Below are 28000 nucleotides of genomic sequence, written 5' to 3' on the forward strand. Positions count from 1 at the left end.
TGCCATCACCGCCTCTGCCCGGAGGCCCACCCACCCCGTGGCCCACACAGAACAGAAGCGCTCAGGGGAAACTGACATTTGGTTTTATTGTGCCAAGGACATTACAGATGGTGGATCTTGTCAACACCTGCAGGGCCCGGGTGCCCCATCTGCTGAGGCTGCTCCCACTCCCCACACTCAAATCCTGGGTGGCAGGAGCCACGATCCTCAAAGGTGCCCCCCACCCCAAGACTCCAAAGAGACCAGTGGCGGTGGCGTGGAAGCAGTAGGAATGCAGCGAGGTCAGAGTCTCATTGTCCAGAGCCCACAGGACACCTACCCCCTGCCCCCGCTTGTACTCTAGACCCTGCCCACCTCCGCGGAGCTGGGGGCTAGAGACGGCAACCACGTCTTTGTGCCCCCTCTGTGCCCCGTGGCCTGCCTGCTCCCAAACCAGAGAGATGCCGCCTTCACAGAGCCAATGCTGTTGTCTACATCATTTTGGATTGGTTGAGTTTGTAAGATAAAAGTACATTTTAATAAAGAAAAAATTCAACATTGAAGGCTCAGACATTCTTGGGGTACTGGGAAGGGGGATTCCCACTTCTTCCTCCCACCTCCCCAACATCATTGTGGAGGTGGGGTGACAAGTATTTCTGATCTTGGAAGGAATGGGGGGCAGGGAAACTTTCCTCTGTCTGAATGTCTCTCCTCGGGGGCTGCCTGGCTGCCAGCTGTTCTGTCTCTGTGTGCCTCTCGCCTACCTTCGGCACCCTTGCCCAAGTCCCCTGTGGAATGCAGGGATGATGCTGTGCAGGGGGCAACAGGGCACGTCAGCTGGCGAAGAGACGGGTGATGGTGGTGGTGGCGGCAGCGATGAGAGGGGGCTCAGGGATGGGCCAGCCAGAGGGAAGTGGGGAGGAGCGAAAGGAGGGGAGAGAGGGAAGAAGGCAAGAGGGAAGAAAGCCGAAGAAGGTGGGGCGGCACTGGAGGGCAGGAGTGGTGGGGGTTGGGAGATGGTCTCCAGTCTCTGGGTCTCCATCAACTCTTGTCCGGGGGTGGATCTCTGTGCACTTTGTTTTTCTTCATACTGTCTAGGTATTCCTGTTGGGACACTGCCAGCACCGACGCTAGGATCTCGTCATCATCCCAGTCGTTCAGACCTGCTGGGCAAGAGGAAGGGCAGCAGGATGATGGAGCACTCCCAGTGCATCTTTTCCTCACCCTTGGCTGATCCCTGGCTCGGGAGAGATCCCATCCAGGCCCCTCTACACTTCTTTCTCTATAGAGAAGGCTCCTCCGGGCCTATGAAATCCCACACAAATCCCCTCTGGACATATCCCTTGGGCTTGAAAACCTCCCTTTTCCTGGGGAGGTGGCCCGAGGCTCTAGAAGCCCCCTCTCAGGACTGGCTGCTTCTTCCATCTCTCCCCAACTCCCAGCTGGTCCCTGGCCCCTGGACAGAGGAAGCTTACCAAAGGCGGAGGGGGACATCTGCTGAATGAGGGCCCGGCACTCCAGAGCAGGGTAGAGGGACACGAGGGGGGAAGTAGCCCGGTCGGCCCCTGCCGAGAACTGGCTGCTTGTACCTGGGGCAGAGGGACAGTCAGAGGCGGGGGGGGGGGGGGGAGGCGGGGGCAGGACCTAGGCGGCACCTCCTCACCCCGGCATGCTCCCCTGTCACCAAGTCACTGACCTGGTGCACAGGGCGAAGGAGGTTTGGCAAGAGCTAAGACAGTGCCTGGGGAAGGGGGCTTGATGCCCAGCTCGGTGTGCAGCTCCGGGTGCTCAGGTGAAGAGGCTGAACTCCGCTGCCGCGGGGACCGGCTGGTCCACTCCTCCAGGCCACTGGAGGCTGCTGCTGTGGCAGAACTGCATGTGGCACTGGCCTTCCGCGGCTGCAGTGCGGAGGAAGGAGGAGGAGGTAAGGACCGCCGCCAGGCGTGAGCCTCCTCTGCTCCGTCCCCGAAGGCTGGCTCACTCCCGGCATCCTGGCTATGATACAGTTTCTACATAGGCCACCATCATTCCTAGTCACACGGCAGGCCACAGGACGAAGGCCAGCTCCTTAATCCCCCCTCACATCCTGACAGCCAACCGGGCAGGAAACCTGTATCTCCCACTTTCAAAACACATTCAGACTCCATCCCCTTTCCTCACTCCTCCCTAGCCAGCACTGCCACCTGCCACCACTGGGACTTCTCTAGTAGCTTCCACCTCACCGGTCCCCTGCTTCTCCGCCTAACCCCCTAGACTCCGCGCTGCACTCGGCAATCAGGGGTATCCTGTCCCTCCTCTGCTCACAACCCTCCCAAAGGCTTCTGCCTCACTCACAGTAAAAGCCAAAGTCCTCAGCAGAGCCCACGAGCCCCTTCTCAATCCGGCCCCACCACCTCTCTGACTACTGCATTCTGCTCCGCCACACTGGCCCCGGGCCGCTCCCAAATCACACCAGGAGCGCACTCCCCTCAGGGCTTTGCTCTTGCTGGCCTTCTGCCTGGCTTGGCACATGCACTTAGCTAACTGCCTCACCTTCTGCAAGCTTTTGCTCACATCTCACCTGCTCTGAGGCCTACCTTGACCATACTATCTTCATCTCCCCGTCAGCACCCTCTATGTGTTTCATCTGTCCCACCTCTCAACCATCTATTCATTATGTTTACTGTTTCTTTTGTTCCACCCTGCAAAAATATAAGCATCACAAGGACAGGGATCTGGACCTGCCCAGCTCACCAATGTACCCCCATACACTGAGAACAGTGCCTGGCACAGACCTGCAATAAATATTTGTTGTAGAAATTACTCGACTCTTGCCAACACTTACAGTCACTCTGAACTCCTTGTGATTCCTCAAATGCCTGCCTGCTCTGCCCCATCCCTGCCCTAAAAATCCAACCTTCCTGTGTGAAGACTGACCAGAACCCCCATGTCCACTGGTCTCCCAGCCAGGGTCAAGGGCCTCACGGATGTATCTGTCTCCCTCGGTAGACAGAGGATCACTGAGAGTGGAACAGGCCAGACCTAATTCTACATCCTCAGCACAGAGCCTGACACACAAGGACATTCAACAAAAGCTTGTCCCTCTAGAACTATTCATCAATCCCACACGTTACCGCCAGTGCTGGCCTCCCTCACTCCTTAAGAGCTCGTTCTGCAAAGGTGTTGAGAGTTCTAAGGCACAATGCCAAGATTAAGGCCAAGATGTGGTACAGAATGGGCTGAGAGCTTCCTTCTCTCCCAGATGTCAAAACCGCTTAATTTCTTCTTCCTGTATGGGGGGGCAGAGCATGTGAAATAAGGGGTTCTTGGCCAGGCCAGTGACAGAGCCCAGGACTCACCTGGCTTGGGCCGCGGACCTGGCGGGCCTGTTTCTCCTGATCCCGCAGCCACTGCAGGTAGGATTCTCGAGCCACCTGCTCCTCAATGGCCTCATTTGTGGCCTCCCAGTCTGTGGCCCGCTTCTTGTCTTCCAGCATTTGCTGCTCAATCCATGACTCCTCTGATGTTTTTATGGCATTCTTCATCAGGGACTGCTCTGCGAACTGCAAGGCAGGGAGGAACAGGGATGTGGGGTGACACTCTGAACTCTGGCCAGGAACCAGAACCGGCTCAGGATTGTGGGCCTGTAGGCCCAGAAGAGAGGAGATAGGAAGTCAGGTACTCTTACTAAGCACCCCCTTGAGCAGGCTGCCTATTCATCAAGAATTGGGGGGAGGCAGGCTTTGGTAGTGGGACTTGTCATTCCAAACTCCTACACTCAGAAGCCCTGCTCCCACCCCTAAGACACCTTGAATGAAGTACTAGGTCTGGAGCAACCAGGTGCTGGAATTAAAAGATGCCTCACCCAGCGATGGCTCAGTTTCACAATACTGAGACCTTCCTCACCTTTGCCCAGACGGGACAAGGAGAAAAGATCACCTGAGAAGTTAGCTGAGTGTGCACAGGGTGAAGGGAATATTTGGACATTTAAGGGGACAAGGGGATGGTATCATCACGGGAAGGGCTGTCACAAATTGTGGGACACTGTAGGAGACTGCTTTTGCCAGGCTATGAGACACAACAGCATCTAAAAAAATACCAGAGCATATTCTAGGCATTAAATTTAAGTATTGCTCTGTGAAATTTGAACAATTATTTTAATGCAAATACACACACTACACACCAATATGTGTGCATTAAGTTATGATGTAAAATGTAATTTTTTTACCTATGTAGAATAATCCAAAAAGTACGTAAAGCTCTATGTTAGAACAAGCCAATTTAAAAATGGGCAAAAATGGGCACCTGGGTGGCTCAGTCGGTTAAGCGTCTGCCTTCCGCTAAGGTCACGATCCCAGAATCCTGGGATCAAGCCCCACATCGGGCTCCCTGCTCATCGGGGAGGCTGCTTCTCCCTCTGCCTCTGCCACTCCCCCTGCTTGTGCTCTCTCTCTCAAGTAAGTATTTTTTAAAAAAGGGCAAAAAACTCTAAACACAATTTCCTTAAAGAAGATATACAGATGGCAAATAAGCACGTAAAAGATGCTCAACACCATTTGTCATCAAGGAATTGCAAATTACAACTGATGAGGTACCTTATCAGTTGGAGATACCAGTTAAGAACTGTAGCTTCATAGAGATACGGATGGTTACATAAGAAGTATTTCTAGATAAATGTATACACACAGGTTAGTATACACAGATAGATCTCCTTGCTCTGTCAGCTGAAAGGGTCTAGAAGCAAGGACACCCCAGTAGTAAGAAGCACACTCAGCACCCAGATCTTGGTTTCTAATAACATATTGCAATAAAAGGAACCAGGGCTCCTTGGACAAATGGCTGGTTCTAGGACTGGAGCAAGATATATACAAGATGAACCTGGAGCACCTCATAGTGCCAGAAAGTAAGAAAGTGCTACAAAATGAAACACAATAAACAAACCAAAACAAAAAAACCCCAAAAAACCAAAAAAAACCCCCCAAAAACAAAAACAAACCCAACAAAAAAATCAATCCACCACCACAATGATGAGGGTATGTCAAAGCGATGCAGCTGGGAACCAACTGAGAGCGCTCCCAATAGCCAAAACTGGAACAATGTGAGCATCTAAATAAATAAAAATAGTACTGGATTATAACTTAAAATATAGAAGTATAAAAAAAATACCCTTGAGTCTACAGTGATATAAATAAATGGGGGACAAGAGACAAATCTCCCTTGCAGAAGAATTCTACATAATTTATGTAGATACTCTGTCCTCAAGAAGATGGAGCATAGGGGGCGCCTGGGTGGCTCAGTCGGTTAAGCAGCTGCCTTTGGCTCAGGGCATGATCCTGGGGTCCTGGGATCGAGCCCCACGTCCGGCTCCCTACTCAGCGGAGAGCCTGCTTCTCCCTCTCCCTCTGCCTGCCACTCTGCCTACTTGTGCTCTCTATCTATCTGTCAAATAAATAAATAAAATCTTAAAAAAAAAGAAAAAAAGAAGATGGAGCATAACCTCCACTTCTTCAGTGTGGGCTGTACATAAGGACTTCCTTCCAAACAGGACAGTAAGGAAAAAGGAATGGGGGGAGAGAATAATTCTACAGTGGAGAAAATCTGACAAACAATACTTCTCCCAGGGGTCAAGATCAACATCAACAGTCATAAATCATGTTCCCAGTATATACCATTGGTAAGATGTGACGAGAATGGTATTTTACCACTCTGATCTTCCTCCCTAAAACCCATAACCCTAGTCTAATGAGAAAAACACCAGACAAATTTCAAAAGAGAAACATCCTATAATATACCGGACCAGTACTCCTCAATACTGTCAAGGTCATCAAAAACATAAAAATGTGAGAAACCGTCACAGAACAAGGGAATCTAAAGAGACAGGATGACTTTAGTTAATAATAATGTATTGCTATTGGTTCATATATTGTAACAAATGTATCATAGTCATCCAATATGTTAATAAAAGTGAAACTGTGTAGGGGGGAGGAGGATACATGGGAACTCTACCTTCTCAATTTTTTTTTTGTAAATTTAAAATCATTCTAAACAATGAAATCTACAAACAAACAAAAATACTTAAGGCATTCAAATTTTTTTTAATTAAAAAAAAAAAACAAAAACAAAAAACGAGTGGGGCTAGGGAGCCTGGGTGGCTCAGTCAGTTAAGCGGTCTGCCTTCAGCTCAGGTCATGATCCCAGGGTCCAGGGATCAAGCCCCACATCGGGCTCCCTGCTCAGTGGGGGCCTGCTTCACCCTCTCCCTCTGCCCCCCCCACCCCCTCTTTGTGCTTGCTTTCTGTCAAATGAATAAATAAAATCTTAAAAAAAGAAAGAAACGAGTGGGGCACCTGGGTGGCACAGTTGGTTAAGCTTCCAACTCCTGATTTCAGCTCAGGTCATGATCTCAGGGTTGGGAGATCGAGCCCCAGGATGGGCTGTGCGCTCAGCATGGAGTCAGCTTGAGATTCTCTCTCCCTCTCCCCCTCCCACTCGTGCTCTCTGTCTCTAAAATAAATAAATCTTAAAATCTTAAATCTTAGAGATGCCTGGGTGGCGCAGTCATTAAGTGTCTGCCTTCGGCTCAGGTCATGATCCCGGGGTCCTGGGATCGAGCCCCACATCGGGCTTCCTGCTCAGCGGGAAGCCTGCTTCTTCCTCTCTCGCTCCCCCTGCTTGTGTTCCCTCTCTCGCTGTGTCCCTCTCTGTAAAATAAATAAATAATATCTTTAAAAATAAGTAAAAAAAAAAAACTTAAATCTTAAAAAAAAAAAGATAAAAGAAACGAGTGATCAGACCACAGAAAGTCATGGATGAATCTTAAATTTAAATACATGGCGTTATGTGAAAGACACTTGGAAAAAAAACTAGATAGTTATGATTCCAATTCCATTACATTCTAGAAAAGGCAAAACTAGACTCTGTAAACAGATCAAAGATAAAAACAAGGAAATTCAGAGAAACTGTCAGAACCAAAAGAGACATGACAACTAAATGTAGGAAAGTCTCCTGGATGGGATTCTGGAACAGATAAGATCGTTAGGGAAAGACTGAGGTCATTTAAATAAAGTATGGTCTCTTTAGCTAATGTATCAATACTGGTTTATTAATTGTGACAAATGTTCTATGCAGGTATGTTCATCATAGTGGGGAATATGGAAATTATCTAATCTTGGTAATTTTGTAAATCTAAAACTGTTCTAAAATTAAAAGTTTACTTAAAAAACAAAATTAAAAAAAAACCCTATGTTGGAGGGTGTGTCGTGTTAGGGTGTGCGTTTCCTAAAATGAGGCAGGGGCACTTTCTGTTTGTAGGAAGTGAAACCCCAATAGAAGACAGCAAAATCCCCAGAAGATGACTGTTTATGAGAGAGAACAAGAACCTGTCAGCATGTGCTGGAAAAACGTACTGCCACCTTCTGAGCACCTACTAGGCAACAGGCCCAGTGTTCGGCATGTTCTGTACTGGCCAAGCGGCCAGCCCACATTGCTTGTATAATCTGCCCTAGGTCCCACAGCCAGTAGTGGTCGGGCCAGGCCTGCACTTCTAAGTCTCTGTGACCACGGCTGTCTAGAACTGCTGAGTTTCGGAGGATCCATGCAGGTACCGAGATACCCAGACCAAGCCCGGGTTCCCAGTTCCCAGATGTGCCTCCTCCATATCCCAAAATGCCAACCCTCAACAGGCATGAAAGATGGGTAAGCCAGCTCAGACGCGCAAACGGAGAGCACCAAATGAGCCCTGAGAGATCACCTTGGGTAACTCCCTGGTTTTACAGAGGTGAGAGCTCAGGGGCAACTCGGGGGACATGTCATTTTTGTGGGCTAGGGCAGAACTGAGATGTCAAAAGAGGTTTCCGGCCTCTCTATCCAGCAGCCATCCTGGGCATGGGGACCCACTTACCCCGGGTTTGAATGATGGCAGGCCTAGTCCCACACCAATGGTGGCCTTGTTGGGATTCACCACTGAATTGTAGTGGATATTCCGGTGGTAGCTGACGCGGATGGGCTCATCCTCGTTTTGATGGATCCCATGGAATGTGTTGATGGGTTCTGCAGAGAAAGAGAAGGAAGGAGCACCGGTGGCGGGCAGGGCAGGCCCGGGCCAGGCGCAGGCGGCCGCTCAGCTGCCCGCCCGAGTACCTGTGCTGTACTGGTACACCTCCACGGGCCGGTTGTACATCTCTGCCATGGCCTGCATCTCAATGTGGTTGCCGTGGCAGTTGTTTTTCCGCTTCCTGTTGATGTAGGTGGTGAAGTCCTCGGTGACATAGTTGGAGAAGTAGTCCGCATTCTTCATCTGCGGAACATATCGGAGGGTCAGGTCCGTGTGGGGAAGGGATGCGCCCACTCTGCCCGCCCCGATGCCTCTGCAAGGTCTCACCAGATAGTCCATGCAATGCTTTCGCACCACCTCATGCATGTCCTGGTCTCCGTACACCTGGTCAGCTGTGGGGACAGAAGGAGAGGCGGGGGTCAAGAGCTGCCACCGGAGAAGAGTTCCACGCCCTGGAACATCCTTGGGGGTGGAGGGCTGGGGGCCAGGGAAACTCCTTTTCCTACACTACCGCCTGGAGCGTGCTTGGCTTTGTGGGCCGGAATGGGGTCACGGAAAAAAGAGGCAGGCAGGGACAGTCTTTAAGAATGGGAGAGTACAGGCGAGAGGAACACAACCCAGGCAGATGAGTCTGTCCGGGGCTTGCCCGGCCACTCAGACAAATCAACAAACATTTTAAGTCCCCTAAGTGGCCTCGAGCACCAGCAATTCCACACTCCCCCTTCACTCTTCACATGAGGAAGCTGAGGCTGAGGGAGAGTTTGTGGCTTCACCAAGGTCACACGGCAAGTCAGTCTGAGAGAGTCAACTCTAGAATACAGTTTTCCTGACTCCTGGGAGCCAGCATGGCCTTCGTAGGTTACAAATAAATAAATAAAGAAGAAGAAACTGTAAAAACTGGGCTTCAAGCCCAGTTCTGCCAGGTACCAGTGAGCTAAACGACCAGAGGCAAGCAACCCAAGCGTCCTGAGCCTCATAGGCTTCACGTGTAAAACAGGAACAAGCAGGTAACTCCCTGGCAGGCCTCTTAGAGGATCAACGAAATCATGGGTATAAGGTGATTAGCACGGGGTTTGGGACACAGCAGTCACTCAGTAAACCAGAGTCCCCTACCCGGAGTGGGGCCTGAATGTGGGGTACTGTGTAGGTGATAGATGTGAGTAAAATCCTGCCCCTGTCTGCAAGAAGCACATATTCTAGCAAGAGAAAAAGACACATACAAACATAACTTAAGCTTAATTCGGGAAAGGCAGCCTGCCTATGGCCCAAATGATCTAGGTGTCACAGGGTTTCGGTCAAAATAAGAACCAGGCTTCCCCTACCTTACTTGAGGATCTTCACACATGCCATTTCCTCTTTTCGGGGCATTCTTTCCATCCTCCTCGGCTGCCTACTTGTCACACACCCATGTATTCTTTATACAGTTGCCCAGCCCTCCCACCCTCCAGAGCACTTCTATCATTACATTTATCAAAGGTGTGTGCAGACTTCCTCTGCCTGACCACTCTGACTCCCACTGAAGGCTGAGAGCAAGTCACATCCAAGTCCACCCCAGCTCAGGGCCCGATACAGTACAGGAAATCGGGACCAGCTTGCTGAGTGGATGGACAGGCCAGGGGAGCCAGGGAGTCTTCTCCTGGGGAAATTAAAGTGAGCTTGAAGATGGGGCACGCCTGATGTCCCCTGGCTAAGATGAAGAGGGAATTTCCCTTTGTCTCCCCGAAGGACCGTTGCTCTGATGGGGTCTCTCTGGGGCACTGGGGCAGGGGCAGGTCCCGCTGTTGCAGGGAACACCGCAGAGGTCTTCCAGGACAGCCAGTCTACCTCTGAAGAATCGCCTTTGCTGCCCTCCCCTTCCCTCCCTGGAGGATTCTGTGAGAGAAGGAGAAAAAGGCTGCTCTGAGACAGAAAATGGGGCCCATGCCTGTCTCACGTCCTCTTAGAGGTGCGGAGACCTGAGGGCGGGGGGGAGCGGTGAAGGCTTCAGGAAGGGGTAGCCCCTTCACTGATGTAAACAAGGATGTGGGTTCTGCGGCCACACTCTCCCCCGCCCCCCCAGCAGCATTTCCAGCAAGTCACGTGCCCTGCGCAGAGGCTGGGGGCCCCCTGCTGCCGCCTTTCTTAGAAGCCGGGACCACAGAGGCCACTGTGGCTGCGAGAGCTATTTATGTAGAAGGAGCCTGGGGGGCTGCGGAGGCAGTGCTGCCAGCAGCTGCAGTAAACAGGGACTGCGACGGTGGCAAGGGGGTTAAACGGGCCGGCCTGCCAAGCTCCAGGAGGGGGCTGAGATGCTCCTCGGGAAAGATCGACAGGCATTTCCTGGAAGATGGATCTACCTGAGCTGGATGCCGGATGCAAGAAAATGGAGGAAAGGGGAGACTGCAACAGGGAAGGGAGCTGAGGGAAGCTCGTGAAGGCCCCCCCATTCCCCTGCCATTGGCCCCCTTGCCTAGCAGAAAGGCCCTGCTGCCTCCTAGCTGTATGGCACTGGACAAGGCCTTCAAGCTCTCTGGGCTGCAATGTCTTCATCCGTGAAGTGGGGAGAGTACTACTCTTCCTTTCACAGGGGGCTGTCAAGACGAGGGGTAGGGTTTGCTGAATGCCTACGATGTCCTGGGTGTTCAAGAAATGAACCTGGGGGCTCCGCTTGTCATGAGTGGACGATGACTCTCTCAAATAGCTAACCATCCCCAAGTCAGTCAGAATGTCGCCGGAACCACTCATTAAGCCCTTCCTCATTTCTGTCATACTCCCTCAGCCAGAGGAAAGCCCCGAGCAAGGAGTCTAGACTGTCCTGCCTCACACAGGCAGGACGGGCTCTCTACCTTTCCTGAATCCAAAGGTCCACAGGCCTACCTCCTGTGTCTGTAGTTCAAATCTTTAGCAACCAAATTAACATCAAATTGAAAATACAGGCTTCACGAAACAGGGTCCTTAAATGACTTTCTCTACCTACCTACCTGTAAAGTTTCCCCCTCTCTCCTCAATCCTAAGATGTACTGATAGGTGGTACTGTACATGCATTTAAATCACAGCTTTTGTTGGGGGTGGGCGGCACAACCCACCTCACTGATTATAAAATATAAGCTAGTTTTGGGATCACTGATGCGGAAGAAAACGTGCGTATCTGAACACCAAGGAAACCGAGCAAAAATACCTCCCCAATGGGGGTGAGAAGGATCTTTTCAATGATATTAAAGTGGGATAACCATCCAAATCAGGGCTAAAACACAGGAAGTCCTCATCGAGGCAGTGCTTGTCTGACTTTGCTAGCCCACCTCTGTCCTCCAGAAAGCCCCCTCCTCCCAGAGGGTTGGCATATGGGACTAGGGGCTGGACTGGACTTCCCTGTGGGGGCCAAGGTGGGGGAAAGGGCCCAATGGACCTGCAGAGGTAGGGGAATTCAGAGAACTTGTTTTGATAGAAACCGAAACTCCTCTTGCTGACGCTGCACTTGTGGGCAATCTGCACCTGCTCTCCCCTCCCAGAGTCCAGCTGAAGGGGGTCCCCCACTACCTCACCTCTGTCCCCAACCCAAAGAGGGCTCGGAAATCCTCAGGACAATACCACAATTGATTCTACCAAGGCCTTTTCACATTCCAACTTATTTCATCTTCACCCCAAAAAGCCCTACTTTACACAGGAGGAATAACTGAGGTACAGAAATGTGGCAGAGCTGGCCTGAGGTCACACATCAGGGAGGGTAAAGGCCAGGCTCTCAAGGAGTACCTGGTAACTTCAAACACTGATGCTCCAGGTGATGTTACCACTACCCCCAATCCAGCTATAACTTTAGCCGTCTGCCCGCTGAGGGAAAGGCCTGATTCTGTCTGCCTCAGTTTCCCCACCAGCACAAGCAGGAATCAGCTGGAACCCTGGAAAGGCCTGGGAGTGGGCAGGAATTACATAGAGGTCAGCATAAACCTTACCTCCCCACAGCCTACGTCTGTCCTTTCTCTGAGCACGCTGAGACATGAGCAGAGAAACGCACATGTGCGCACACACACACACAAAGCCAGCAGATCCTGCCAAAGATGTTCCCTGAGGGGACGCCTGGGTGGCTCAGTCGGTTAAGCGCCTGCCTTCGGCTCAGGTCATGATCCCAGGGTCCTGGGATCGAGTCCCACATGGGGCTCCCTGCTCAGCAGGGAGACTACTTACTTCTCCCTCTGCCTGCCGCTCCTCCACCTCGTGTGTGCACTCTCTCTCTCGCTCTGACAAGTAAATAAAATCTTAAAAAAAAAAAAGATGTTCCCTGAGGCCAAATATCCATACCACCCTCACAACTACAGAGACCTATCGCATTCAGCAAGTAGCTGTCCTTACCGCTAACCAAGATTAAAGGTTGGATGAGAGGCAAAGCTGTATAAAGCGAGGACCCTCACCTCCTTCCTACCCTTCGCCAGGGGTTAATGGGAGGGAGGAAGAGCCAATAGTTCTTACAGGCTTGCCTCAACCTCCTTCCCCTGCTGCCTGGGGGAAGGTCCCTCAAACCTCTGTAACCCCTCCTCCTCAGGCTCTCTAAAATAGTCACTATTTGCCTAAGAGTTATGTGGAGAAGCAGGACAGGAAAGCCTGGACTACCTACAGGAGTTTAATTAAGCACAGGGCCCTACCATTTGTTTGAGAGGCACCTGGGAACTGTCTCCCCGCCAGGCTGCCTGCCCGCCTGCTAGAAGAGCCGCAGCAAGTTCTGCTGAGGACAGAAAAGGAAGCCTGGTGTCTGCAGGCAATCTAAAAACAAACCACACAAATGTGTGTACACACAGCAGCAGGGGGAGACAGGAACCTGATCTGTTCCCCACTTGCCTCCTGGCCCCACTGAGGAGATGAGCCAGGAAAAAGGCCTCCCCTGCCTGTCAAGTGGCTGTGGTGTGCACCTGGCCCGTCGCCCCAAATGGCACACCCTCAATGGGGGAGACACCCTAGGTGAGGGGAGACAGAACTCTGTCCTCTTGATGGCCTGGTCTCCGAGATGCCCGCTCTTCTACTCAAGGATGCCCACGGCCAAGTTGGGGAAACTGGAGAAGCAAGGCAGAAAGAGCCCAATGACCACGGGTGTCCATGGGAATCTTCTCCTTCTGGACTAGTTCAACCTCAGACACCTATGTTCTGAGGCGGCATGTGTAATCTAGGTAATAGGGTGCTGGCTTTCTCGCAAGGCCTTGGTTTCCCCATTTATAAAACAGTCAAAATTAATCGAAGATCCACCCCCGCGACACTGATGGTCCAGGCTAATGTTTCCGGGCCCCATCATTCTAACATGTACAGCTCCAGCTGCTTCCTCGTGGCCCGTGCAGACAGACGCACATGTGGCTTCCACTTTGCCCACAGAGGCCAGGGCCAGGGCCAGAGGTTTTCGCTGAGTCAAAGTCCTATGGGGAGAGGGCCAGAGAGATGCAGACCCACGTTTCCAGGAGGAGGTTATCTGAGCCTAGCAGGGGCAGGGTGGGCCACAGGGTACCTCAGGAACTTGGGCTCCTCCTTCCACCCAAGCCTTCACTGATGCTCACAAGTCCCCAACAGGGGGTTGTGGGAGAGAGCAGTTGAGTACTGGTTCACACGAGGGACACCCAGACCTCAGAGGCAAAACAGAGGGTAGAAAGCCAACTGCCTCAGGATTCCCAACAGTAGAGGACCACAGGCTCCTAGTTAGAGGAAGTAAGGCCCAGAGAGGTCAAGGAATATACCTGAGGTCACCCAGCCAGTTGACAGCTAAGCCGAGATGCTAGGGCTTTCCCAGGGTCATAGAAAGAACATGTCCTTTGGACACGTCTGGGTTCCCATGCCAGCTCCGCCACTAACGACCCCAAGCATGTCATTTCCCTTTCCTGAGCCTCAAGCTTCTCACCTGTCTCATGGGATAACAATCCCAATTTTGCAGGTGAATCTGAAGCACCCAGCTGAATGCCAGCAAACAGTTAGGGTCAAAGAACAACACTGTGGCCTCTGTGTACGCAATCCCCTCTCCAACTCCAGCCTTTGGTTATGTGCTCCTTCCACTATGCAATGCGTGGCAGGAAGCTAGAACCTGTAGGCCTTCTCATCAGAGCTCAGGTGCTCTCTCCCCGCTGCCTGTCCCTGCACAAGCTAGGCTGGAAGCAGAGGGGCATCAGAAAGCCCGAGGACAAAGTCCCCTTCCCAGGCACATGTCCTGTGCACTCTGGCCCAGGGAAACCTCCAGATGAAGCCTACAGACCCAGGAGCCACATACTTCCAGGGAGTGGCCATGGGGCTTCTGAGGTTTTACAGAGAAAAGCCAAGGGCAGTCCAGTTGGGGGAAATGGGTAGCCACAGTGCTGATAGGGAAAGGCCTTCAACCTGCCGCAGTCAGCTCTTCCTGTAAGCTCAGGCCCTTTACTGGAAGGCCCTTGAGGGGGGTGTCAGAAGGTGTTTGGGGAGGTCAACTGGATGGACACACATGAAAATATTGCTGTTGAAATGAAGGGGGGGAAATCGGAGGGGGGAGACGAACCATGAGAGATGATGGACTCTGAGAAACAAACTGAGGGTTCTAGAGGGGAGGGGGGGGGGGGATGGGTTAGCCCGGTGATGGGTATTAAGGAGAGCACATATTGAATGGAGCACTGGGTGTTATACGCAAACAATGAATCATGGAACACTACATCAAAAACTAATGATGTGATGTATGGTGACTAACGTAACATAATAAAATGAAATTAAGAAAAAAATATCCCTGTTGATATGGATTACTGCACAAGCCAGGTCCTTACTAGCTCCAACATCTGCCTCAAAGGCAGCCTGAGACCAAGGTACCCAGCTGCATTCTCTTACACTCATTCCACCAGCAGCCCCGTTTGCCCCACATCTGGCCTGAGGCTTCAGCACAGGGCCTAGCACCTAACAGGCCCTGACCTATTCTTTGCCTTCCTTTTGTCCAAGATGCCCCCAAACCCAGCTCTCTTTCTAAGAAACATCCCATGGAGAACACAGGATTGAGCCACAGGGGTAGAAAGGGTGGGATTTTCCTAGCCCAGCAGAGTCCACTGCCTGAGCCTCTTCCGCTTGGTAGAATGGGGAGGCAAGCACTCAACCCACCTAAACTTCTTCTACTCATTCAACAAACATTTGTGGCTTTGAGACCCCACTGAAAACAGCGTTCAGGCTTCACCAATGCTACTGTTCCCTGAGGGTCTACCAGGTGTCAGGCACCAAAGGGATTTACTGAAGTGATCTCATGTAACCATTACCACTCTGGGTCTTCTGCCTCCTGTTACAGCCTCGGAAACAGGATCAGGAAAACAGAGCTGCTTGCCCAAGTTCACACCAAGAATCAGTGGCACAGTCAGAAGTGGAGTCAGTCCAGGCTACTGGGAGACATGGGGCTAGCCACACAGTGAGAGAATAGCAGACCTTCTAAGGATTCAAGGAGCCCTTCACAATCAACACCATTTCACAGATGGCAAAATGGAAGTTTTTGAATCACGGCCAGAACTGGAAGACAGGGCTTCTGACTCCTACTTCAAGGCTCCTATCAGAGGGCCCTTTTCCCTGGTAGATAGCAGAGCCCCCATGGAAGGGTCAGATCACATTCCCAAATTCCCCTGGACACTAGCACAAGGCCTTCAAACTGCCTGTTGGGTCACAGATTCAGAGCCAGAGCGGCCTCGAAAATGTCACTCAGACTGGATAATAGATGTTATTAAGGAATTATGAATGTTGTTAAGGAGGATAACAACACTTTGGTTACGTTAGGAAAGAAAGAATCCTTATCTGTTAGAAAAACATACATAAATATTTACAAATGAAATGATCTGATGTTGGGGTTTTGCTTTAAAAATACTCTTGTTTCAGGAGAATGAGAAAGAGTGGGCAGGGTAGTGATGAAACAAAGCTGGCCAAGTGTTGACAACTATTTTGAAGATGAATGATGAGTACATGAGAATTCACTATTCTACTTTTGTGTAAGTTTAAAAAAATTCTATGATCCCAGGCTGACAGCAATGTGCTGTGGTTAAGAACATGGGCCTCAGGGGCGCCTGGTGGCTCAGTCGTTAAGCGGCTGCCTTCGGCTCAGGTCATGATCCCAGGGTCCTGGGATCGAGCCCCATGTTGGGCTCCCTGCTCAGTGGGAAGCCTGCTTCTCCCTTTCCCACTTCCCCTGCTTGTGTTCCCTCTCTCGCGGTCTCTCTCTGTCAAATAAATAATAATAAAAAAAAGAACATGGGCCTCAGACTAACCCAACCCAGAGACTCCGAACTCTACTATCTGACCCTGGGCAAGTCACTTCCCTGCTCTAAGCTGCTTTTCTCTTCTGACAAATGGAAACCACAATAGTTCCTACACTTAACCTAGCTTGGAGGGGAATGAAAAAGGGTTTCCTTTAGTGTCTGACAGTGCAATCTGTCCCTAAGTAATGTTTTTTATCACTATTGTTATTACTTTTACACCACCGCACTGCCTCATGACCAAAGGATAGAGGCCAGATACTAACTTGAAGGTGGGGTCTGGAGCCCCTGAAACACCAGTAAACTCTACCCTCAACCCCATCTCAGGGGTTACTCCTAAACACCAGAAACAGCTCAGGGGCAGCCCTAGGCTCTTGAAAGCTAAGGCACAGACTCACCTACAGCCCGGAAGAGACAGGCGCCGTCCTCCTTCATCTGCTTGATGATGAAGCCCTTCTTGTCTCTCAGGGCCTTTTCAAACCAGTGCTCCTGCTGAAGGGAAGAGGTGGGGGTCAGCAACAGGAAAGGCCTGTACCCCCTCCCCAGGGCCCTGCCCTCCAGGTTCCCGAAGGGCCCAGCTAACTGGCTAAGAGGACACTGGGTGGGGTCAAATTCCCAGCCCTGCTTGACACTCCATGCACATGGAGAAGGAGGAGACCCTTTCTTTTAGGGAATCAGTCATTGTGTGAGCAGAATACTTGCTCCCAGAAGGGTCTCATCTGTTTTCTGACCGGCCCTGCTGACCGTATTGGGAATCCAATACTGGGCTCCCACAGGCAGCCAGAGGCCCAGACCCAGCAAGTACCCGGGGGTGGGGATGGACCTGGCTCTATCTCAAGGAGTTCACCAGTTCACCTGGGGACCTTCTAGCCACTTAAGGTAGGGAAGATGTTGAGGAGGGAGTAACTCGCTAGAACCTAGATCCCAAGCCCTACACGTATAGCTAGGGACTGTCAAGATGTATCCTAAAAGGCAAAATGCATACACTGTGTGATCTCACTTATAGCTGAACCCGTGTAACGTATATATGTATGTGCATACAAACACATAAAAATTGCAAAGACCATACAACAAAATATCCCTAAAAGTTAGTATTACAGAGGATTTTGACCTTTTTCATGAGAGGTATGCAATCCCTTGTCCAAAATTCCAAAACTCAAAAAGCTTTGAAAACCAAAGTCTTCCTCTAACTCATTTGCCATCATTACCTGACCTGAGCTGGCAAGAACCTATTTATCCCACTTGGAGGTGAATATGCAAACACTTCTATGCAGAAACACTCAGGTGTATGGTTATGAGGTCCTACCACAGACTCCACCAGAGGTGTTACATGACACACAGTACACACACCAGGGGATTTTTCTAAATTCTGTAATTTCCCTAAATTCCAAAGCACATCTGACCCCAAAGGTTCAGGTTCAGTGAGCCTGTGCAAATGTTTATCTTCAGACTTAAAAAAAAAATAATGGAGAGATGAATAGGCAGAAAAGAGGATGTTTAGGGCAGTGAAACTACTCTGTATGGTACCCTTAACAGTGGTTACACGTCATTATACATTTGTCCAAACCCATAGAATGTACAACACCAAGAGTGAACCCTAATGTGAACTGTGGAATCTGGGTGATTATGATGTGTCCTACATGGACACTGACTGTAACAAACGCACCACTCAGGTGGGGGGTGTTAATAATGGGGGAGACTATGCATGTGTGAGGGCAGGTATGGTATGTGGGAACTCCCTGTTCAATATGGGAACTCTTGTTCAGTTTTGCTGTGAACCTAAAACTGCTCTAAAAATTTAAGTCGAGGGGCGCCTGGGTGGCTCAGTCATTAAGCGTCTGCCTTTGGCTCGGGTCATGATCCCGGCATCCTGGGATCGAGCCCCGCATCAGGCTCCATGCTCAGTGGGAAGCCTGCTTCTCCCTCTCCCACTCCCCCTACTTATGTTCCCTCTCTCGCTGTCTCTGTCAAATAAATAAAACTTTATAAAAATAATTAAGTCGATTAAAAAAATAATGTCCATGTGTCACTGAAAACATATTTTCCATTTCAAAACAAAACCAGAAGCAGCAGACCTTTCCCAGGCCCCTCACGCCCTCTGCTGGCCACCAGAAGAAGCCAGCCTTATCCAGCATATGGGCTAGGGACCAGGAATCCCAAACCGGCTCCTTTGGGACACCACCCTGCCCAGGGATTTAGAGGATCCGGGCTAACTCTGACTAGACAGAGGGGATCACTTCTCTGCAGTCCACTTTTCCCCAGCTCAGGTGAGCGAAAATCCCAGCAGAGTAGGAAGTACAAGGTTCGGAGGCTCTGCATTTCAACCCCACCCCTGTCACTCACTCGCTGTGTGATTTCAGGTAAACTACCTGAACTCTCCAAGCCTCAGTTTCCTATCAAACAAGGAATATGTGATCTACCTCACAGAGCTGTGAAGAAGCTCAGAGGAGCTTCAGGGCCTAAAAAGGCTTGGTAAATAACAGGTCCTCAGCCACAGAAGGGGCAAGACTGGCACAGAGACCACGTACAACTGAGAGGCCCTCAAGTCCCACTGGAGTAGCTGGAGAGTAGGGGATGCAGAGGGGGGTGATGAGGGAACGCCCAGCAGCCCCACCATTAGGGCCCACACCCCAGGAAGGTGTGGCTGGCTTGCCAGAGATGACAAAGGCACCTGGAAGCCCTTAATGGGCTTCCATGGACAGCACAGAGACTCTTGTTTGTGCACAACACTCCAGCACGTGCCTCGCCCGCCCCAGAGGCTGTGGACTAGCACATTTCAGCCAGTTTCCCCCAGTCCATCCCTGCCCTGCAGGGATAGCCATCTCCCAACACCATGGTACCTGCCCCAGCCAGGGGTCACCAGCAGGGAAGCTGCAACTATGACTACAGGCCCACATTGGGCAGAAAGAAAAGTTCTAAAGAAGGGCACATAGTAACCTCCTGCCCTCTAGTGCAGGGAAAGAGATTGAGGGGAAAGGGGATCAAAGAGGAGGAGAAGGGCTCCTACTTATTCCTCCAACAAGGGTCTACCAGGCAGCTGCCAAATCAGACCCCTACTGTAGAAAGCCGGGCAACAAGGACAGCGCAATGAATCGGACTCGGTCTCTACCCTCCATAAGCTCGCTGACTGCTGGAGGGCATGGGCAAACAGTGAATGACCACGGACAAGTGTGAGCAGGGCAGTGAAGAGTTGAACACAGTGCTATGAAACACACAGGAAGGGACCTAACCAATCATTAAGGTTGGCACCTGAGAAGAGGTGCCACCTGATGGAAGGATTAAAACACGAAGACCTCCAGAAATGCTTGTTAACTGGGTAAGAAATCACTTCAGGGGGCGCCTGGCTGGCTCAGTCGGAGGAGCACGCAATTCTTGATCTTGGGGTGGTGAGTTCAAGCCCCACGTTGGCTGTAGAGATTACCTAAATAAATTAAATCACTTCTACCACAAAGCACCAGGGATGCCAAGAGGCCCAGCAGTGAGTCCAGCACAACTAAAGTTCTGGGTGGGACTAGGCAAGTAAACAGGGTGGGGCCAGGAAGAAAGATGAACTCATATTAGCCAAATGCCTGCCCCATGCCAGGTGCCTGATGCAAAAGGTGACTTCATTTAATTGTTCTTACCACAGCCGAGGTGGCAGTGAGCTTTATCCTCATTTGACAAAAGCAAAAAGAGCTGGGATTTGGGCACCAGCAAAGCCTAGTATAGAGGCAAAAGGGGAGGCCTCATGAGCCACAACATGGAGACATACCTGGCAGCCCATCCTGGGAAAGTCCTGGTTTGTCCCTAAAAATGAAGGAGGCCTGAGCATACCCTTTGCACAAGTAGGGCTTTGGTCCTGGGATGATCTGGGCCTGGATCTGGAGGCCAAACCACAACCCTCCCGCTGGCTTTGGCACCAGCAGCCTTAAGGGCTTTGGGTCTGGCTGAAACCCTGCCTCTCCTTTTGGGGAGAGAAAACAGGGAGGCCATGGTCCTGGGCTCCAGGAAGAGTTTAGAGTCCCAGAAGCCCCTAGCTTAGTCTCCTCCTTCCCCTGGCTGGACAGGAGCCTCTGAGAAAGGTGCCAACTTGGGAGTTGTTTAGGAAAGTGGCCCAGGAAGGAAACACTGGTGGGAGAGAGGGATGGAGGCTAACCCTGCCACTGATAAGTTTAAGCTACATCAATGCTCTGGCCTGAAAAAGTCAAGTCCAGACAGTGAATCTCACAAGCCCACTGCTGAGCCTGTGGGCAAGTCCCTCCACATCCCTGAGCCTCCACAAGGGGGCTGGGCAAAGCTCTCTGACATCAGGGGATCCCAGGTGCAAGACTCTGCAACCTACTGGTCCAAAGGCCCAAGAGAAGTTGAAGCAGACTGTGGGACCCAACTGACTTGGGTTCCAGTGCAGCTCCACCAATTATCAGCCCTGTGATGAACCACTCTGAATACTCCACAGTTTTCCAATCTGTGAACTGGGATAACAAGCTTCCCAGTAACGGGGTAACTGGAAAGACTCAAATGTTATATGACTTTCCCCAGTAGGAAAGCACTTAATGGGTTCTGTTCTCCTCCCTGGAAAGGAAACAAGAACACTTCTGTAGGAGGCCTAATGATGACCACCCAAAGATATCAGGCCCTAATCCCTGGAACCTGTAAATGCTACTTAGTAAGGAACAAGGGTCTTTAGGAGTGTGATTAAGTTAAGGATCTTGAGATGGAGAGATTATCTTGAAGTATCTGGGTAGGACCTAAATGCAATCACAAGTATCCTTAGAACAGCAGAGAAGACCTGACACAGAAGAGGATACTGCACATAAAGAGCGAAGACGGTGTGAAAACAGGGAGAGGATGGAGTGATGCAGCCACAAACCAAGGAAAGCCGGCAGCCACCAGAAGCTGGAAGAGTACTGGATTCTCCCTAAAGCCTCTGCAGCGACTGCAGCCCTGGCAACACCTTGATTTTGGCCCAGTGAAACTGATTTTGGACTTCTCGCTTCCAGCACCATGAGAGAATAAATTTCTGTTGTTCTAGACCACTCAGTTTGTGGTAATTTGTCACAGCAGCCACAGGAAACGAATACAACTCCCCTGAAGCACTTGCTGGTGGGAGCCATGGGGCAATATGGCATGGTTCCACTCCCACAGGATCCACCTCTGTAGCATCCCCCCAGGGAGAGGATTAGAATGAAGGCAGCAGGGGCCTGGAATTCCCCCTCTGAGTCTGGGAAGCTACTGACCCTGCCTATCAATGAATGAGCTGCCACCGAAAGGGGAGGGGGCAGGGGAAGATGGCAGCAGGAATAGCTGCTCTCGGGCAGATGTCTTCTCAGAGCCCAAGGCCAAGAGGTGTTTAATATTCTGGCCTTCACAGTTCTGTCCCAGCAAGCCTGATGCCAAGACCACCCTTCTCTCCCCCCAAAACACCCAGGAACACTGGCTCAGCTCCATGGGCAAAACACAGGCAACCCATCCAATGAAAAACAGGCGCACTGCTCTCTAAGGAGCAACACAAGCTTCTCCAAGGTGAAGGAATGGGAAAAGACCAAGGCCCCCGAACCTACTGCCGGGCCACTGATGGGGAGAGGGGAGAGGAGTTGGGTTAAAAAACGAAGATTCTATTATTCTGCAACAACAAGAAATGAAGTACTGATGCATGCTACAACATGGATGAGGCTTGAAAAGAATATGCTAAGTGAAGCCAGATACAAAGAACTGCACATTGTATGATTCCATTTATATGAACCATTCAGAACAGACAAATCAATCAAGACAAAAAGTAGATTAATAGTTGCTGGGATGGGATGAGGGGACTAGAGGATGGTGATGGTACGGGGTTTCTTTGCAAGTGATAAAAATGTTCTAAAAGTGATCATGGCAGTAGGTGCACAACTGTGAATACGCTAAAAGCTACCGAATTGTACATTTTAAATTGGTGAATTCTATGGTGTGTGAATGATATCTCAATAAAGCCATTAAAATTAAACAAGCCCAAAGGCCTATAGCACTAGCAGGGGAGAAGAAAGCCAAACACTGCTTGAAACTTTGCAGCATATCCCCACAAGCCAATGGGCCTCACCCAAAACTTTCAGAATGGGTAGGAGGAGTGGGGAGCAGGGAATTAAAGAAGAGATCACAGCTAGCTTCCGAGAAATGAGTCCAACCTCCCTCCTCACTGTTACCATTTTAAGGCTGGAGAAACTGAGGCCCAGATAGGGGAAGTGCCTGAAGACAGAGGACTCAAACCCAGACAGCCCGGGAAGGGACTACTTCCTGCTATAAGACTCTGTCTCCCCGCCAAAGGTATCAGCAGGTTTCCTAGATGCCAAAGCTCGGCTATTACAAAGGATTCCAGGAAGAACCAGATGATCCTGGGAAAACTGCAAGAGAAGAATCAGCCAAATTGAGGTGGGGCCAGGTCAGATATTCATACACTCAATAACCCCAGGCATGGGTGGCCTTTTGGGGAGGGGGAAAAAAAAAAAAGCTGAGAGTTTGCCTAAAGCCATAAAACAGCCAAGCAGGAGATCCTGGGGTTTGAACTCAGGGCTGCCCAGCTCCAAAGCCCAAACTTTTTCCACACTACCCCCACACCATCCAGTAGGCCCCCTGACAGGCAACCCCCAAGCTTATTATTCACCATAAAATTCACTGGACATAAAATTCACTGTCTGCCAACCCCAAGCCTCACACTGAACAGACACCTGTCCTGCCCACCAAGCTTGGATGGTGGGGAGAGAAGAAAGGGGCGGGGGGGGACCCAGATTTTCCTCCAAAGACACCCACCATTCTGTCACCTCCAACTCCAGCGGGCTGTGGCGTGAGTTCCCTAAAATCCCAAAGCTAAACGACACCTCCCCAGCTCCTTCCCTGACCAATGAGGAAACGGAGACCCAGAGAACACAGACCTAGCTATTCCGGTCCATCCAGCAAAGCTCCAGCAGAGCCAGAGTGGGAACCTAGGTATCCTGACTACAGTGCCAGGTCCAGCTTCTTCCCACCACTGGAGCATGCATCTCCCCCTCTGAAAATGCTCTGTGGGGTCCTCAAGCCCAGGAGACTTACAAGCCACTCTTTTCACAGGGTAGACTCAGTAAGGCAGCCATGCCTGGAAAAGGAAACCCCTGACATTACCACCAACCCTGCATCAGGACCCCAGGGTGCCAAAAGGGCTCCTCAAGTCCTACAGTAGTCACAGCATCCGAACAAACAGGAAATCTGAGTAGTCAGAACAAGGATTCACCATCTGGGCCTCCTCTCAACAACTCCTCTCTTTCCCAGGAGATCTAATGGGCCTCCAAGGCTACAAACGCCCCAGGGGACCGTTCAGGACCAAGACTGGAACAGCAGGAAGCATCTTCCCTCTTCTCATCCCCAAAAAGTCCCAAGTTGGATGAGGCGAGGCAGGGAGAAGCATCTTATTCTCCTCTTGTCCCAAGAAGTGTGAGGACAGGAAAAGCCTTTCCTCTGTCATCAGGAAGACATGCAGCCACAGAGCTTTACTTCCATGTTCTGATGGGAACAAGTATGAGGGAGAGAGCCTAGGAGATGCACAGGGGGTGTAAGGAGAGGTCTTTCTAGTCACCATGGCAGCACACAACTTTCTTCCTTTACGTCCTTGTGCTTATTTCTGTGGAGAAAAGGCAGACTCCCCCAACCAGGAAGAGAAACAATTCCTGGTCCTGACCCTATGGGCTCCGACAACTGATTCTACCTGCAGTAGTCAAGGGTAGAAAGGGAGCAAGGACAGGGTGCTCAAGACAAGGCCCTGGCCCCTGTGAAGTAAAGAAAGATTTATCTGAACCAAGGGAAAGAGAGATATGGGTAGAGAACTTCCCTGGAGTGGGCTATCTCTGGCGAGAACAAAGCTTGTTGAAAGCAATTCAGGAAGCTCAAAACATTTCCCTGATCCTGGAAATGAGAGGCAAACAGCTCGGTCAGGGAGAGACTCAGGGGAGGCCTCAGCCACCACGTCCCCAGTACCTGGCAACCTTCTCATAGACAGCAGGGAAATCTTCCTGGTAAGGGGTTCTTAGGACTATGAAGAGCACCCACGTCTTTCTGTTTAATGGGGGAGGCCGCAGGCCACACTGGAGAAGACCTCATGTCCCTCTCACTGGTGAGAAAGGACTGCTGGTTGCAGGATGGTGGAGAGAGCCTCATACTCAAGGGGGGAGCTGAGGCCCCTCCCTAAGGTGAAGGATCTCTTGTCCCTGAGAAGCTTAGGCCCCTGGGAAGAGGCTCAACTTTTCCTCAGAATCCCATCCTATCCGTGTCCCAAGGGGAGTAGGTAGTTCTCAGGATTTAGTTCACAAGTGGTCTGAGGCTCAAGTCCCCAAGGCAAAATATCTTATGTCCCTAAAAGGTCCCTATGACTGTGGTATACATATGCTATCTGAAGTGAGGTGACAATTACTCTCAGGGAAGACTCAGGTCTCAGGTCCTAAGGTGGGTTGAGTTGTCTCACACACCAAAGAGAAAGTTTAAACTCTTAGGGGGAGACCCAAGACCCTACTCCCTAGGGACTTAGGGCCCAAGGTGGAAGGAGTCTTTCTGTTCCTGAGGAATACCTTAAAATCCTTGAGGGGGAAGCCCAGACATCATCTCTAGAGACACACCAGTCACTGAGGTATGTATGGGTCTCTTGTCCTTGAGGGCAAGCTCAAGTGTCCTTGGCGCAATGGGTCTTAGGCCCTGAAGGCAGACTCAGATCCATGGGGAGGCCTCAAGCTCCATCTCTGGGACTCCATGCTGCCCATGTTCCCTGAAAAGTGGTATGAGGCTACAGTTCCCAAAGCAGGGATCTTACATCCCTGACAAGAAGCTGAGGCCCAAGGCGCCTGGGTGGCTCAGTTAAGCATCTGCCTTAGGCTCAGGTCGTTATCCTGGAGTCCAGGGATGAGCCCCACCTCAGGCTCCCTGCTCAGCGGGGAGTCTGCTTCTGTCCCTCTGCTCCTCCCCCACCCCCCCAACCCCTGCTTGTGCTCTCTCTCTCAAATAAATAAATAAAATCTTTAAAAAAAGCAGCAGCTCAGGCCCTTGGGGTAGGGGGTGCTCAGATCCCTGTTGCAGGGAGAGAAGGGGCTGTTATGTACCCAAGGCATGTTCTGGCCCTTCATAATTAGAAAGATCTCATATCCCCGTGTTTCTGTGTGTTGGGAGGGGGGTGTCTCAGACCCCCCAAGGAGAACACTCAGATACCAATCCCTGATGAGAAAGGACCTCTAAAGACCTCACCTTGCCTGGGACCTCTGTGTGTGGGGGGTATCCATCTCCTGAAGAGGCTTCAGACCCTGTCTCTGTAAGCCCCCATCCATAAACAGGGGGATCTTGGGCTCAAGTGCCCAAATCAGTGAGGCTTATTTTCTTGAAAAAAGGTTCAGGCTGGTGAGGTTGGGGAAGAGAAGAGCTGAAAGCCTATCACTTAAAAGAAGCTTAAGCTCCTAGAGAGAAATTCAAATTCTGACTCTTGGCCCCAGGAAAGTCTCAGACCACTGAAAGGAAGCATAGATCCTTGTCACTTAGAAAAGGGACGAATCTCATGTACCTTAGTAGTTTCTGGTCCCCGAGTGTTAGTTTTGGCTCTTGTCCCCAAAGGGAAGAGAATCTTGTCTCCCTGGAGAAAAATTCAGATCCCCCTTCTCTAAAGAGAATATATATACACGTATATCTCAGGCTCTTGATTCTAGAAAAGGGAGTCTCAGGCACTCGAAGGCAGGCTTAGGACCCTTAAGGAAGTCTCAAACTCCACTGCAGGGTGGTCCTAAGCTGTGTCCCCGAGAAGGAAAAGGAAGGGGGACTGTCCTGTATAGACTCCTGAGAAGGAAAAAGAAGGGGGATTGTCCTGTATAGACTCCTGAAAAGGGTTTATGTATCTTGGGGACGCTCAAAATTCCCCTGAGGTCTCCACCTTACTTGTGTTCCCTGAAGGAGGAGTCTTAGACCCTTATCCCAGAGGAAAGGAAATCTCAAGGCACCGAACACAAACCAAGGTCCCTTGCAGTCATGAGACTCCCCTCTCAGGAGGCAATCCCATCTAATGGCCCTACTTGATGAGGTCCCAGGGCCCGGAATAATGGCTCTGGGTCCCAGAAGAGACCACAGACTCCATCCTTAAGTCCGCCATCTTATCTGGGGCCTCTAACCCCCAAGTCCTTGGTGGGGGGTGGGGAAGAGAGAGCCTCAGGCCCCCACCACCAGAGAAGAATGCCAGACTCCGGGAGAAGACGTAGGTCCCTCGGGACGATCTCAAACAGCCTTCTTTGGGTCCCTACCCGGTCTGGGGATCCCACCCACCATACCCACTCACCTGTTACCCCCAGCCCATACCTGCTCAACGGTTGCGGGGTCCATAGCCTCGATGCGAGCTGCAGCCGCTTCATACTCGTCTTCACTGTTATAACCCGCGCCGACCTCCTCACGCTCTGGACTGCCCCCTCCAACCGCTCCGACCCCAGGGGCTTGACGCCGGCGCTTGCTGTGGCCCGGCCCTGAACAGCAACCGCCAACGCCTACGGCTCCGCCCACGCCCACCACCACGCCCGCCGCGCCCACACCCGCCGCCGCTGCACCCAGCGCGTCGCCGGGACCGCCGCCGGGACCAACAGGGCCCCCGCAAGGAGGAGGTGAAGCCTGCTGTGACCGCGGACCCGCCACGGCGCCAGGCGGCACGGCCAGCGCCCAGCGGTGAAGCGCTCCCGGTGGCCCCGGTAGCGGGCCCTGAGGCGGTGGCGAGGCCCGGCGGGCGCCCACGACGCCCGAGTCACGGTCGCGGTCGCCACCGCCCACACCCGTGCCGCCGCCGCCCACGCCCACACCCCCGCCGCGACGCGGCGCCGGGGGCAGTGGCCCGGGCGGCGGCGGTTCGTTGGCGGGGTCGGCGTCGGGAGGCGGCGGCTTCTTTTTGGGGAGAATAGTCATGGCGGCACCGCCAAGTACCCCCCAGCAAACCCGGCGCGGGGCACGCCGGGAGAGAACCCGGATGAGGGGGCTACTGTGGTGCGCGAAGCACGACGGGATCGGCGGGACCCGGATAAAGAGATTGATGCACCGGTTCGAGAACCGTCGGTGGCGCGCGGGTCACGCGGCAGGAGAACCCGGATGTGAAGTCCTAGATGAAGGCACCGCGGCGGGTTTGTCGCAGCCTTCTCTCCAGTCCAACAAGTTTATTGCTACACTCGGTCGTTCCGGCCTGCTGCTTCAAAGGAAACAGAACCAAAACAAGCACCTCTTCGCCCCGCCCCCTCGCAGGTTCTTGAACTACCGGGTGGGGCCCCGGGGCGCTGCGCAAGCGCGCCAGGGCACGGCCCCGCCTCTCGTTCGGAAGTACGTGGGCAAAATCTTCGCCGCCGCCACAACAATCGCGGGCACCAACCAATCGGGGCAGCTGCGTGGGTGCTCGATGACGCCCACGGGCCAATCAGATGCGAGCGATCGCCCTCCCGTGCCCTCCGTCTCAGATTTCAGTCAAAGTCGGCACCCTCGTTCCTTGCCTTTCTTCTCGTCCGCCCCGTCGCGCTCTTCTCTCCTCTACGTTGTGACTCGCAGGCGGGGGTACTACGACAGGACAGCGTGGCCGGCCCCGCGCACGACAATTTTGAAAGCGCCTCCCTGCCAGGTTTCCAACTTGGCCGCAGTCAGCCGGACTGACTGGAAAATATCAACACTCCCAGAGTATAGCACTCCCCTGAAGCGTCAGTTCCGGTCCCACCCACCTGCAAATCTTTGGCCGGCGGGGAGGCGGGTGCCGCTTCACCCTGGCAACAGACCGAGTTCTGCGGTGATTAGTTAAGAGCAGCCGTCACTCACGTTGGGCCGGCCAACC

At 51.8% G+C, this 28000-nt stretch overlaps 1 protein-coding gene across 3 annotated transcripts; it reads right to left on the reverse strand.

The window, feature by feature from the left end:
* Nucleotides 1–69: 69 nt before the first annotated feature.
* On the reverse strand, nucleotides 70–27847 carry OTUD5 (OTU deubiquitinase 5). Of its 3 annotated transcripts, none has more exons than XM_045877600.3 (9): nucleotides 26506–27847; nucleotides 16599–16689; nucleotides 8339–8403; nucleotides 8098–8254; nucleotides 7859–8007; nucleotides 3318–3521; nucleotides 1676–1877; nucleotides 1455–1568; nucleotides 70–1145 (listed from the first exon to the last, which is right to left on the reverse strand). In XM_045877600.3, the coding sequence occupies exons 1-9, from the start codon at nucleotides 27094–27096 to the stop codon at nucleotides 1021–1023; spliced, it is 1698 nt and encodes a 565-aa protein (XP_045733556.1). In that variant the 5' UTR covers nucleotides 27097–27847; the 3' UTR covers nucleotides 70–1020. The 3 variants fall into 3 exon arrangements, with proteins under 3 accessions (XP_045733556.1, XP_045733538.1, XP_045733547.1); XM_045877582.3 differs by having other exon boundaries at nucleotides 16599–16692; nucleotides 26506–27845; XM_045877591.3 differs by having other exon boundaries at nucleotides 70–1142; nucleotides 16599–16692; nucleotides 26506–27844.
* Between the last annotated feature and the right edge of the window lie 153 nt (nucleotides 27848–28000).

The sequence above is a fragment of the Mirounga angustirostris genome, unplaced genomic scaffold (genome assembly GCF_029215605.1).
Source record: "Mirounga angustirostris isolate CCGP_5_RB_7025 unplaced genomic scaffold, mMirAng1.0.hap1 SCAF_11, whole genome shotgun sequence".
NCBI lineage: Eukaryota > Metazoa > Chordata > Mammalia > Carnivora > Phocidae > Mirounga > Mirounga angustirostris.

Bases quoted from the DNA above. Each gene is read 5' to 3' on its own strand.
- OTUD5 (XM_045877582.3), bottom strand. From the start codon at position 27,096: ATGACTATTCTCCCCAAAAAGAAGCCGCCGCCTCCCGACGCCGACCCC. The intron at 16,693-26,505 runs GTATGGGCTGGG...TCTTCCCTTCAG, and splicing joins ACCCCGCAACCGTTGAGCAG to CAGGAGCACTGGTTTGAAAA. The intron at 8,255-8,338 runs GTGAGACCTTGC...TATGTTCCGCAG, and splicing joins AGCATTGCATGGACTATCTG to ATGAAGAATGCGGACTACTT.